At 34.2% G+C, this 13778-nt stretch overlaps 1 protein-coding gene across 1 annotated transcript in view; it reads right to left on the bottom strand.

Annotated features, from left to right (window-relative positions):
* The window catches only part of LOC127857401 (receptor-type tyrosine-protein phosphatase kappa-like), a 97509-nt gene extending 91080 nt beyond the window's left edge, over positions 1–6429 (bottom strand). The window contains exons 1-12 of the mRNA XM_052393796.1: positions 6385–6429; positions 6038–6177; positions 5113–5204; positions 4816–4968; positions 4274–4437; positions 3900–3987; positions 2980–3044; positions 2584–2620; positions 2284–2387; positions 1866–1991; positions 1548–1696; positions 256–391 (exon numbers count right to left, since the gene is read on the bottom strand). Of these exons, the coding sequence (XP_052249756.1) occupies positions 256–391; positions 1548–1696; positions 1866–1991; positions 2284–2387; positions 2584–2620; positions 2980–3044; positions 3900–3987; positions 4274–4437; positions 4816–4968; positions 5113–5204; positions 6038–6177; positions 6385–6429 (1299 nt within the window). The remainder of the gene's footprint in view (positions 1–255; positions 392–1547; positions 1697–1865; positions 1992–2283; positions 2388–2583; positions 2621–2979; positions 3045–3899; positions 3988–4273; positions 4438–4815; positions 4969–5112; positions 5205–6037; positions 6178–6384) is intronic.
* Positions 6430–13778: the final 7349 nt, after the last annotated feature.

Here is a 13778-nt window from a genome sequence, read left to right as displayed (position 1 = left end):
ATGTAAATGATATGATGTTTATATATTATCAACTTTGATACATTATGTATACTAATTTTAAATAAAATGTTTTCTACAAAAGCAATTTCTTGCATAAGCCATATAGATGTACATGTAGATTTGTTTTACATCAAACACAAAGTGTGCTTGCATTTGTTATTTGAATAATATATTCATTAAAAATTAATATTGTTTTGAAGCTCTCATGTGTCGTTATTTGAAGTTTGAAGAAAGAATATTAAAAAGAATACATACTTCTGTCTGTACCATATTTGGCCTGTTTTGTCTCATGTTCAGAACACAGCTAGGAACTTCTATAGCTCCTTCGGCTTCTCCCTCTTTTGTGAGAATATCGATAGCTATGTAGGTACCGGTGCGACCTACGCCTGCACTATAACCAAAACAATCAGAAACATGGAACAATTTCCAAGCAAAATTAATGGTTTTTCGGCGTTGCTGGTTAACTCAGCTTCGTAGCTGGTTAACTCAGCTTTCCACCTTAACTGACAGTAACATAACGGCAGCAGACCCGGACGAATAGAATACATTCAAATATTTCATTGGACGATTCGAGAGAAATCCCCCACAACTTCGGAAACATCACTTCGTTAGTATAAAGCGTATTGGATTTAACACTGTCCAGTGTAAGGAATTCCTGACTTCTCTCTGCATGTTAACACGACACTTAGACACAAGTTTTGGCAAAGTTTCAATTACGTGTTTAAAATCAATATCGCAGAATTTCAGGGTCAGAGCTCGGAAATTAAAGGGAATACATTTCGGACTATCGATAAATGTTGGTATCTAAGTATCGCTTTTAAGATGAGACAACAAACACTACCGAAATAGTAAAGTGTCATGATAACTACCGTTTAATTACCTAAGTACAAATGTTTGCAGTACTCAGTCAGTCCGTCTGGAAATTGTTCCTTAAAGCCTGAATAGGCTGCCAAATTCTTGCAAATGAGCTATACATAACACAAATTGCTTTAATTTTCTATCGTAAAGGATTGCGAAAATTGGTATTATGCTATATGCGTCCAGCGTAGCTTATGTCAAGATTGCACATTTCGCAATCTGGTCAATAAATACCCGATAAGACCATGAAGGCGTACGTTATTTTAGCTTTGGAAAAGACTGTGCATTTGCGCTGGCTGGTATCTCGCTTCGCTGACCAAAACCCATTTAGGCCTGTTTTCGCATAACGCGGATCTTAGAGTGTGATTTGAATGTGTCGATAAAAATCTGTGTGCAAAAATATAAACATGTAATATATTTCGATGGTGAAGAATAATTTCCTAGGAAGCCCTGTGATGAAACGTAGAAGGTGATCTCCCGGTTAAGACAAATATATTTTCGATTTAATTATTTAGACAAGTAATTTAGACAGTATAGACGCAGAATATTTTTTTTATAGATATTTATTGTTAATTTTTAACAGAGATGTAATCAACTGATCCCTTTCTCGTTGAATGAGTGAGGGACTTTCATTCTTTCTTGTACATAGACTGAGACACACATACATATCTACACTCTCTGTCTTGTACCTGCAGTGCACGATTGTGGGTCCTTCAAGTGTCGCCGGAGCACGTAAAACATTCTGCCTGAAATCGATGATTGATGTAACATCTTCCGGAACATCTTTATCGGGCCAAGATGTGAAATGTAAATGAGTCAAAGTCCGAGTTTGTCTGTCCTGAAAATCGTATTCATGTATGTGATATGTGCTTTAATATGCATAGCTACATACTGTCTTATTTCTATTGTATTTTAAAATATGCCAGTTTCATTATGTCAATAATTTCAATAAAAGACTGCGGGTTTCATAATGCTGTATAATGAGAATTAGTTTTAAAACATTATACCTTTATAGCAGTAAACATTCGTCGCGTAAATTCGGCATATTCGTCTTCACTCTTACATAACACTTGAATATCATCGTACATCTGCGGGGCATCAACACTGGGCCAGTACTTCTCGCACTTGTCTGTCTGTAAGAAAAATATTCACGGTATGGATATACCTGGAGACATACATATAGCGATATTATATCTTTAAAACGAAAGAGCTCCTGGTCAGTATTTTGAGTTATATAGAATTTGTCCTTATTGGGGTTTATCAGACGAGTATGAAATTTAATATGCCTGTAGTGAAGTGTTGCTGTTTTTTTCATTGAATTTACCACGTATAAAAACATTATTTTTAGGTTTATACCATCAAAAACATTAATCATATCAAATATTTAAAACGATTAAATCGGACATACTTCAATTATATACTCACCCCGTCCTCCACTAGATTTGTTACCATTACGATTTTCTCTACGTTTTGTTGCCACACCATTCTCCAGAAAGTCGCAAAATTGCCAAGTTGTTTAGACATGGGACCTTATAGTTATAGTAAAAAAAGTTCATATTCTTCATGTATAAATAAAAATACAATCCGCTTAAACTTAATATATGTGATGACAAATATTCCAAAGTATTTCACTACTCATGTAAAAGTAAAATAGCAATTTACCATATATACAAAAAATAAATAAATATAAAGGTTAAATGTTAAGAGTTCGTGAATGATATTTACCCAATGTTGCGATGTATTCGTTTCGCCTTTTGTATCCCTGACAACACAGCAAAACTGATCATATTTAACACTGAACGTATACATGTGTTAACGTAATTGTTTGTATAAGAAATGAGTTGTTCTTGACAACCAAATGCTAATGTTAAAAGCCGTGTACATATGATAAAATATTGAAAGCAACTATACACCAATCTCATGTTTACTAAGTACACCTGTTCGTGTTGTGGCATAAATATTCAATGCAACATTAGTAATTTATATGAAAATGCATCAATCCAATATTCAATATTGCTTTGAATAATGTATAATACAGAACAAGATAGAATCAATTTACATCAAAAGCAAATAAAATTATGATAATATATTAAGTTAAATTTGATGAGAACGGTGTCTTACGTCAATGAAACTAGCGTTGATATAGTCGGTGTCTCCACCTCGAACCTTCACCCTGTAGTCATCATCTGTGGTAAGACCATTATCACAAATGATTGTATACGTTTATGATTGAAATCTTTCATCAAGTGTTACGAACGTAAAAGTGTCGTTACTTAGTAATCTCTAGGGTGTATATTTCTGCATTTACACGAATATCCAACAAGGAGATTTCATATTTACAGCGTTTACTTTTATAAATATTAGTTATATTGAGGATAGCAGGTTACTGCCCGATCGTTGTGTATGGTGTCGGTTGACACGTAGAATAAAAGAACGGCGAGGCTTGCCGTACCGTTGTGGTATTTGAGCCGAGCCTGATATATTATACAGCGATAGGACGGTAAACATAAATCTGCGTCCCCATTTCAAAAGAAATAATGAAATATAATTGCGCGACGCTGCATTTTTAACGGGAATGAATATGATGTTTTACGTATAAATCATGATGTCATTCGCACTGGCACTTTAACATGTAAAATATATGTGTTGCTGTGTTTGTTACTTTTTTTATTTATACACATAATATATAACATCTTGGTAGTTGCTTGATTGGTTGAGTCTGAATTTATTTCACCAAAAATGATGACTTAATACTTTATTCCGAGTGATGCGACCTACCTCCCAACATAACTGATATAACCACTTCCTCTTAAGTAGATAAATATATAACAGGCAGCGTTATATAAGGCAAATATAAATGTAGTGGTATGATAAAATTAACATATAGGTATCATGAACATTTAGAATAATCAATAAACAGTCATTCATTGATTGATATAATGTCATGCTTCGGCACGATGAAACAAATAATCAAAGAGAGTGGGGTTTACAATGACTTTCAAAAGTATACTCATTATTATATTAAGTTTCAATTAACTTACAAGGATATATGCCTTTGTATCTGTTTTTGCCAATGTTTTCCTTCATTTGCGAAACCCGGTACTCCTTTAGAAGCCCGTATGGAAGTTTCTGCAGAAATATACGAAATAAGTATTCCAATTAGTAATTGGAACTAATAGACTGAACCTGCCACATAATGGTATAACATAAGCTTATGAGCTGGAAATAGTTACTAAAAGTATCTTATTTTCAGCAACGATCGAATAGCCGAAAGATTGTAGCAACGTACCGAAAACACAAAACAACCACAAAACATACCAAATAAATTGGGTGCATTGCTTTGGAACGCTTACTTAAAAATCTGACATTTAAAAGACGTTCCAAAAAAAGGTAATTAAAGTGAAAAAATAATCACCTCAAACTCTTTCTTGAAGTAGTCCATATTCTTTGACATAACAAATTTCTTCAGTTCTACAACTTGAATTTTCAATGCCTTTACTTTTTCGTTGTTGTTGTAGTACACCCCTCCGTTTTCTTCGAATATGATCGCATTGTTGCGAGCGATACTGTCCCATTCATCTTGGGATATAATTGGCATGATCAGTTGTTACATGAATTACTCGCCTGCTGTTGTTTTAGGAGTTGCAATGTTACTCTGTTTCAACGTTATGTATTTACTATTTCATCATTTTACTGTCCCATGATATGGAAGAATTAATCACTTCACACATGAATGGTAAAATAGTATAAATAGTGGTTAAATGTGTACTAGCATCATTAATTCACGTTTCTTGATATGGACTAATCGAAAATGATCAGAAACATAATATAAAAATCGATAAAAAATATGAACCCATGCATAACGATCAAATTCAATTCATTCACGCTATCCATTTAGAAACAAAACATACAATAGTAAGTACATTCACATAATGAGCATGCACACATTACACGTACCGACTTCTAAACTGTCTTCTGTTGTTATTGAAGAACCATCCCTTGGGGAGACCGGATCCACACGACTTTTTGTGTAAACAGGGTTGTGCACTTGAACTTCCGAATTATTGGCTTTTACAGATGACGTGTTTTCATACACCGAAACTGGATGCTCTTTGCGCAAAAAAAGTTGGGATTATTGTGCTTGCATTCCTTAAACACATATTGATGATAAGTTTAAAAAAAGTTAGTTGTGAAGTTTTTTTTTAATGACTACGAATACAATTCTACAATAGCTCTACCAAACGCAATTCTTACCTCTGCGCGAGACTATTGCATACACTGGTGCAGACGAGTTGCTTGCATTGTTTGATTCTACTGAGATGGTTTCATTCTTTGGTGCATGAGATCTATGTACATAAAGTAATAATAATGTATATATATATAGCACTCATATTTTCATTCCAATAAAAATGGTACACATACAACTATACGTTTATTATGAACCTCAACATTAAAATTCCGCCATCTTCGGAGTGAAAGTAGTTTTCTACAACATGCTATGTTTGCAACCATTAAAAGAAGGTCATTTACCTTCTACAGAAGAAGATAAATAATCCTACGACCACCACAACAGCAACTATAAAGGCAGCTGCAACTCCTCCTCCTATTGCTGCTATTGGCACTGTATCTTTACTATTGTCTAACCTGAGGGCTATAAACATCATACGTTTGTTATAATACAGTGTTAATTGGATGTATTACATCATTACTTATATTGAATCAAGGACAGCTTTTCTTAATGCATTTAAACTGCCACATGGGCAACTCATTTTTCTTTCGCGGTGTCCATTAAGTCTGTGTTCCACTCACATAAATGTTTTCTCAAATTGTGCATAACAAAACATATTATCTCAAGCATAATACAAATAATATGTTTGTAATACTTATGATTATTCAAACCTTCATTGCAGCCTTTTCCTTTAAATCCGTCGGTGCAGCCAAAAAGACATAAACCTGTTGTATGGGAACATCGTGTTCCGTTTCCACTACGAGCACAATTGGTAGGACATGACTGCTCACAGGATGGTCCAAAGTTATCAGAAATGCACCCGCTTTTGCAAGTTCCATTCATATGACATGATGCATTATTACACGTGTTACTACATGGTATATCGCAGTTTGCACCGAAAACACTTGCCATTGAGCAAGTCAAACAATTTCCACTATTCAGGTCGCATACTCCACACTTTTCACTGCAAACGCGGTCGCACTTTGGGTTCCAGTAGCCATCTTTGCATCCCTTTTCACAATGTCCATTGGAGCTATTACATTGACCTTCCGCACAAAATCTTGAACACTGCACACATGTACGGTTTGTATCTGGATAATATCCATTAGTACAGGTGTTACAAACAGATGACTGAATAGTATTACCAATACACACAGAACACTCCATATCTATCTTTGTACATTGGAACTCACACTTGGGTCCAAACAAGCCCTCTTTACAACTTTGACATTCGGTCTCGGATGTACATGTAGCACAGTTTGTGGGACAGTTCCTCTCACACGACCATCCAAACATACCTGGCTGACAGCAATATGCACTTGAGTACCCTTGTTTACATCCATTTGTACAATTGGCTTCGTTCTGGTGACATAAATTGTTAACGCATCCTTCCGAGCAATTTTGACTGCAGTCTTTATCACGATACCCAACCATGCACGATGAGCGGCACTCACCGGAATGCTCGTAGCAATATTTATTCAGACATCCAACACCACATATTTGGCACGCATTCTCATAAAAAAATCCAGATTTACAATCCAAACATGTGTCTAAGTCCGTACATGATTTGCAATTATATCTACATGATAAATCACACCGCTTACCATAATATCCCGTTTTACATTCATTGCAATTTGACGAGTCTGTGCAGGATATACATCTTTCACTGCATTGATAACAATGCTCATAATATCCGTAATAACCCTTTAGACACGTGTCGCATTTGCTACCAGTATATCCTGGTTTACAAGAATTGCAATAGTTCCAGAATGTGCATGATATGCAGTTGGACCTGCATGGGTAACAATATTCGCGCCCATAGTAATATCCCAAATAAAATCCATCATTGCAATTGGTGCATTTCCCGTTATGACAATACCGACAGTTGTTAATGCACTGGGATGTGCAGAGATCTAAAACATAAATAATATATTCTTAACAAAATTCATCGATGTTCAGATGGACATACACATTGGCGTTTATGTATCAACTAAAATGACAATAGTGTGTACCTACCTTGCATGTAAACTGCTATAACGAAGTTTATTAGATGTATGGTCTTCATACTTTGTCACTAGAAGTTTTCTGGAAAGTAAACAATATAAAAACAATTTAGATTTTTATAAGCTGAATACTAGTAATTAACAATATCAAATAAAAGTTTGAACATTATTGACGATGCTGGAACAGCATCGTCTAAGGTATGATAACCATAAAAAAATTCTTCACAATGGCGACCTATGTAAAAGACCGAGCCAGTCCGATTGAGATAACTCGATTTTCCTAATCGAAATACCTCGACCTAGTTGATTTTCATTGATAACATTCTCCAAGCAGAGCTGTCATTCGTGTTTCAACATTCAACAATGGCCGCCCCCATGAGAGTCTCGAGTCAAAACTTTCTTACTGCATAAATTGGCTTGTTTCGCTATTTAGAAGCTGTCATTTATGATATATGAATTATTTATTCACTAAATCTCCGCTAATGACAACAATGGATGGAATTCGAAGGATATATTCGATGCGAATGGATCACTTTCTACAACAATGGCTTCGCTCATGAGAGACTTGATAACACTCGTGTCAAAACTTTCTTACAGCTTAAATCGGCTTGTTTCGCTATTTAGTAATGCAACAATAAATGGAATTCGAAGGATATATTCAATGTGAATGAAGCACTCTCTGGATCTCGACAGCTTGACAAGGCAAAACTGGCATACTGATGATACTGGTATTTTTAGTTATCAATTTAAGTCACATTTTGCTTCATAAATTTTGTTCGAGCATTTTGCGACTTATTGAATTGCTATGATACCCGATATGAACATGTCATATGGGCTTTGCATATCACCAAGCTGTCCTGAAATACAACATTGATTACAAACTCTTTACTCAAATTACTGGTTTGTATGAATTCTTTCTTCTTTCTATTTAAGTAGTTGATATCATTGTAGTCCAAATAATTAGACGTAATTTACCGTTTAGTCCATGTTTATCAACCTCATATTTATAGGAGTAGATATTATGTTAAAGAGGCCTTTTCACAGATTTTGACATGTTTTGAAGTTAGTCATTAAATGCTTTATATTGATAAATGTTAACATTGGATCTTAAAAGCTCCAGTTAAAAATCCAGAATAAAATTCTTAAAAAAAAGTAGTCTGCAGCAGGGCTCGAACCAGTGACCTCTTTAGTCCTGGAGTAAAAACGCATTAGCCTGCTCGACTATTTTGCCAAGAATAAATGGTTGACGTTTTTTATACCTAATATATGCAATCTCCGTAGTTTGACACAATTAAACAACAACAACATAACTCTCATAATTATTCAATCGTTTCGCGTTGCAACGCTTTATAATTTTTAAATCGTTAAAAGATGCATATAATGGCTATATTAGACCATGGTAAATGTTCAGTAATACTGTTTCCTAAAAATAACATAACTAAAACGAAAATTTGCGAATCCGATACAACTTTTTTTCAATTGTTGGCAATTTACCAAAACGTGAAAAGATCGCTTTAAAGTTAAATGAACTGTATCCCAGTAAAAGAGACATTAAGGCGATTGTGGCCAGTTAAGATCCAGTTTAGCCTGCAGTTGCTTGAAAGCTGTTTGCTTAAGAGCGGTACAATGACAAATAGTTTAATCGGATACTGATTAGACTGCCGTTTTCCTGTGACCTTGCTAATTAAATTCATAAGCCTGGTAACAGTTTAACGTTAATATTACCAATGTGTCAGACCAGGGCTTGAATTTTGAAATCGAGGACATGCATGGTCAGAAGATATCATTTAAGATTATACATTTTTTCAAACACATACAAATGCATACAAATATAAATAGTAAAATGCACTAAGTCAGAAGGCATTTGACTTCGGCTGGTGCCTTGGCACACCAGGTGTTTCGGTTGCAATAGTTTGATGGACTCACTACTTGGATGTGTATTTACATTATTTACAGTATATCAAACAGTATTTAGCATGAACCAATGATTTTTTCAAACATAAATAATTGATGTAAAATGCTTGAAGGAATAATATTTAAGGTTTAAGAAGGCATTTTCTTTTTGTTTTAAAGGATATCTTTGAAAATTATATTTTTTATGAATTTTTTGGCAACAAGGGGTAACACATTTTTAAAAAATGTAATTAATTTTCTGACAAAAAACTGGTACCATGAGTAGCATGAAACAATATTTTTTTTTAACATTTGTAATTGATGAAAAATGATTGCAAAAATAATATCTAGGGTCTAATAAAGCATTTTTTATATTTTATTTTAATAGGTTACTCTAAAAATTCTATTTTTCATGAGTTTTATTTGCAACAAGGGGTTATGAAATTTAAAAAATGTTACTTGATTTTTAGACCAAAACTGGTACTATGATAATACTATGATGCACTTCGGCAAAACATTTATAATTATATTGTTTATTCTTGAAAATGTATTTCCCCTATTCACTAAAAATAACACTTTTGATCAGAAAATTCATATATAATGATGTTTACTTTTATTTTCAAGAAGCATAATGCCTCTTTTTAGTTGTATTCAGCCACAAGTTCTTGTCAGCCACTTAAGGGTTATATCTTGCCTTTCTTTTACTAAATGCAAAAAAATTCTACACTTTGAGACATTCATAAAATATTTTATGTCCTTACAACACCGACAGGCTAATAAATTTATATATCAAGTACTTCCATATTAACAGAACCATTCTAGGCGGGCAACCTAGCAACCTTGATTTGTTCATATCTTCCTATCAATCTGTTATATGTGTTATGAATTATTTGTTCGGAGAACATTTAATGTTTGTTATAACTTTTAAATAATTCAATGTTCAAAGTGATATTGTTATTGACCGATAAACCAACATACTGATTAAAAGGGAATATATTATTAATTATTTGCATTTTATCGTACATGAGAAATATTTGCCTAAATGTTTTTCAAACTATAGAGAAATCTAAACACAATTAATAATTGACGACGTTTATAAAAACAAACATTTATGAAATGGAAGTTTAAAGATAAAAAATAAATAATCCAAGTTTTATCAGATATTCGTAATAATTTCCAATATAATTGAGTGTCAATGTGGGTGAATGAATATATCGGATAAAACGAACACTTGTCTACACTTGAATTATGATTAATTTTTCAATATTTTATGCACTTAAGTTTAGCCTTAATGCGTTTTTATAAGCATTTATAGACAGTGTCCCTCCCCAAAATCAAGGAATTATTACTTGTCATTCATTTGTGTAATGGTATACAATAATTTTGTGGTAGAATATTTGAGAAAAACATTAGAAACGAAACTTGTCAGTGATGAATTTTTCCATATGGTTATGGAAATTACCTATCGTCGGTTTCCGAAAAACAATACGTCACGGTTTCCAAAAATATGATGTTGGTGTTAATGAACATTACTGGTTTATATTTTAATAATTTTGATTCTTATTTGATTAATAGGTAATTTCAAGGCTGATAAACTTGAAATATGCAAGCTATTCTTTCGTTTTGCATATGTCTGTCGATACATCTGTACAATCGGTAATTTCCGTAACCACTCGTTAAATTGTAGCAGACACAAGTTTAAATAATTTTTTTATGTTTTACACTAATATTCTACCTCTTTCTTGCTAAAACTAATGCATGAATGATTTAAAAGTAATATTGCATCGTTTTTAGCCAGGAACACCGTCTATGACCGAGAAAAAAAACATTACAAACTTTTTGATTTACGATATTTACTTTATCAATAGTTTGCATGCGGCATGGCATTGCATATTCCGCAAGATAAATATCTCGACTTTATTTATTGGATGATTTCGGACTGTTTCATCCAATCAGAAAATAGCTTTTAAACGTAATTTAGACCCATGTTTAGCGAGATAATTAAGTATCACTTTTTATACTCTGCCAAATTGTGACATAACATGTTGCCTCCCTTGTTGGTTCATGCTACTGTATTATTATGCCCCCCTTCGAAGAAGAGAGGGTATATTGTTTTGCACTTGTCGGTCTGTATGTCCGTCCAGCAGATGGTTTCCGGATAATAACTCAAGAATGCTTATGCCTAGGATCAAGAAACTTCATAGGTACATTGATCATGACTCGCAGATGATTTATATTGATTTTGAGGTCACTAGGTCAAAGAGCAAGGTCACGGTGACCCGAAATAATAAAATGGTTTCCTAATGATAACTCAAGAACGCTTATGCCTAGGATCATGAAACTTCAAGTGTAGATTGATCATGACTCGCAGATGACCACTATTGATTTTGAGGTCACTAGGTCAAAGGTCAAGGTCACGGTGACCCGAAATAGTAAAACAGTTTCCGGATGATAACTCAAGAACGCTTATGCCTAGGATCATGAAACTTCATAGGTTCATTGATCATGACTCGCAGATAAACCCTATTGATTTTCAGGTCACTAGGTCAGAGGTCAAGGTCACGGTGACCCGAAATAGTAAAATGGTTTCCGGATGACAACTCAAGACCGCGTATGCCTAGGATCATGAAACTTCATAGATACATTGATCATGACTCGCAGATGACCATTTTGAGGTCACTGGGTCAAAGGTCAAGGTCACGGTGACCCGAAATAGTTAAATGGTTTCCGGATGATAACTCAAGAACGCTTATGCCAAGGATCATGAAACTTCATAGATACATTGATCATCAGTCGCAGATGATCCCTATTGAATTTCAGGTCACTAGGTCAAAGGTCAAGGTCACGGTGACCCGAAAAAGTAAAATGGTTTCCGGATGATAACTCAACAACGTTTATGCCTAGGATCATGAAACTTAATTGGTACATTGATCATGACTCGCAGATGACCCCTAATGATTTTCAGGTCACTATGTCAAAGGCCAAGGTCACAGTGACTCAACTTTGAAAAATGGTTTCCGGTTGATAACTCAAGAATGCTTTCGCCTATGATCATGAAACTTTTTAGGTACATTGATCATGACTCGCAGATGACCCCTAATGATTTTCAGGTCACTAGGTCAAAGGCCAAGGTCACAGTGACTCAACTTTGAAAAATGGTGTCCGGTTGATAACTCAAGAATGCTTTCGCCTATGATCATGAAACTTTTTAGGTACATTGATCATGACTCTCAGATGACCTCTATTGACTTTCAGGTCACTAGGTCAAAGGTCAAGGTCACAGTGACTTAACACAGTAAAATGGTTTCCGGATGATAACACAAGAAAGCTTACGCCTAGGATCATGAAACTTCATAGGTACATTGATCATGACTCGCAGATGACCCCTATTGATTTTCAGGTCACTAGGTCAGAGGTCAAGGTCTCAGTGCCAAAAACGTATTCACACAATGGCTGCCACTACAATTGACAGCCCATACGGGGGGCATGCATGTTTTACAGACAGCCCTTGTTTTAAAAATGTTTTAATGTAGTATACTTATATTGATATTTACCAAATTGATGCATATGAATGATAGACTTTACTGAAATCATTTTAATGATACTGAAATCATGACAGTGAATTAATTCTGATAATTATTTAATATATTTTGCTTGATACAATCATGTACATCTTTATCAAATGAGATCATACTGTAACTTCAGTGATGAATTTCAGTGAATATAATTAAATCCAAAATATAAGTAACTCCTATATCTCTCCCTCAGCGCGCACACCTCAACATCCTGCTGTGTACCTATCCAGATCCAGATAAAAAGATATGATACATAATTATGTATCATATTGTTCAGAAGGGATGATTTTACCTCTGTTGTATCAATGTATTGTTTTACTTCTTTAATCAGTGTGTTTAAAGATATATAAACATAGCTCCAGGGTCTTTGCTTCAGGCAATGAATATTTCATATCCTCATCTCTTTTTCTAATGGATATTTTAACTAGTTCCTACATTCAATTCAGTCAAATATTTGTGAAGTAGTATCTGTACACATTGGTAGAATTAAATTTGTACATCAAATATTATTTTTTAATTGTTTTAAAAAGATATAGTTCAAATGTTCATACTAGATTTATTTAGAACCTTAGTCATGCCACGGAGATCTAGAGTCCGTGGTCATGTGGTAATTAAACATTTTTAAATATAACCACTTTTATATGGAGTCCTGACCAGATCTCAAATGTATATCCCTTTTCTCTGTCACCCTGGTCATCTCCTATAAAAATGGCAAATTTTATGCAGAACCGTTCTTTATACACAATGGTTGAATGAAAAAATTGACATCCTTTTCACATGGAAATTTCACTTTGACAGTCATGGAAAAAGAGCCTGCACAACACAGATCAAAAATACCTTTTATTTGTGGATAATCCCATATCTTGAAACTCTATGTGCATAATGTCTCAAGTCTACATGAAATCAGGACAACAAAAATGTTTTTTAAGTCTTTAATTGACCTGGCTATAGTAATCAGATTATTATAAGCTAAATTAGTCTATTTATGTCATATGCTTTGTGTATTGTAAACATTCACACAATATTGCAGGTACATGATAGCAATAAATAATAACAAAGCCATCCATACTATAAAGGTCAATGGCAAAGCCTGTGAGAAAAATTTGAACGCATTGAGTGTAATCGCACAACGTGCTCATGGTGAGCTTTTGTGATCGGATTATGGCCGCCGTGAGCCGTCAACATTTGCCTTGTTTACTCTGTGGATGCCACGTTTATATT

This window comes from Dreissena polymorpha, chromosome 14 (genome assembly GCF_020536995.1).
Source record: "Dreissena polymorpha isolate Duluth1 chromosome 14, UMN_Dpol_1.0, whole genome shotgun sequence".
Classification (NCBI taxonomy): domain Eukaryota; kingdom Metazoa; phylum Mollusca; class Bivalvia; order Myida; family Dreissenidae; genus Dreissena; species Dreissena polymorpha.
This window is presented reverse-complemented; position numbering and strand designations above follow the sequence as displayed.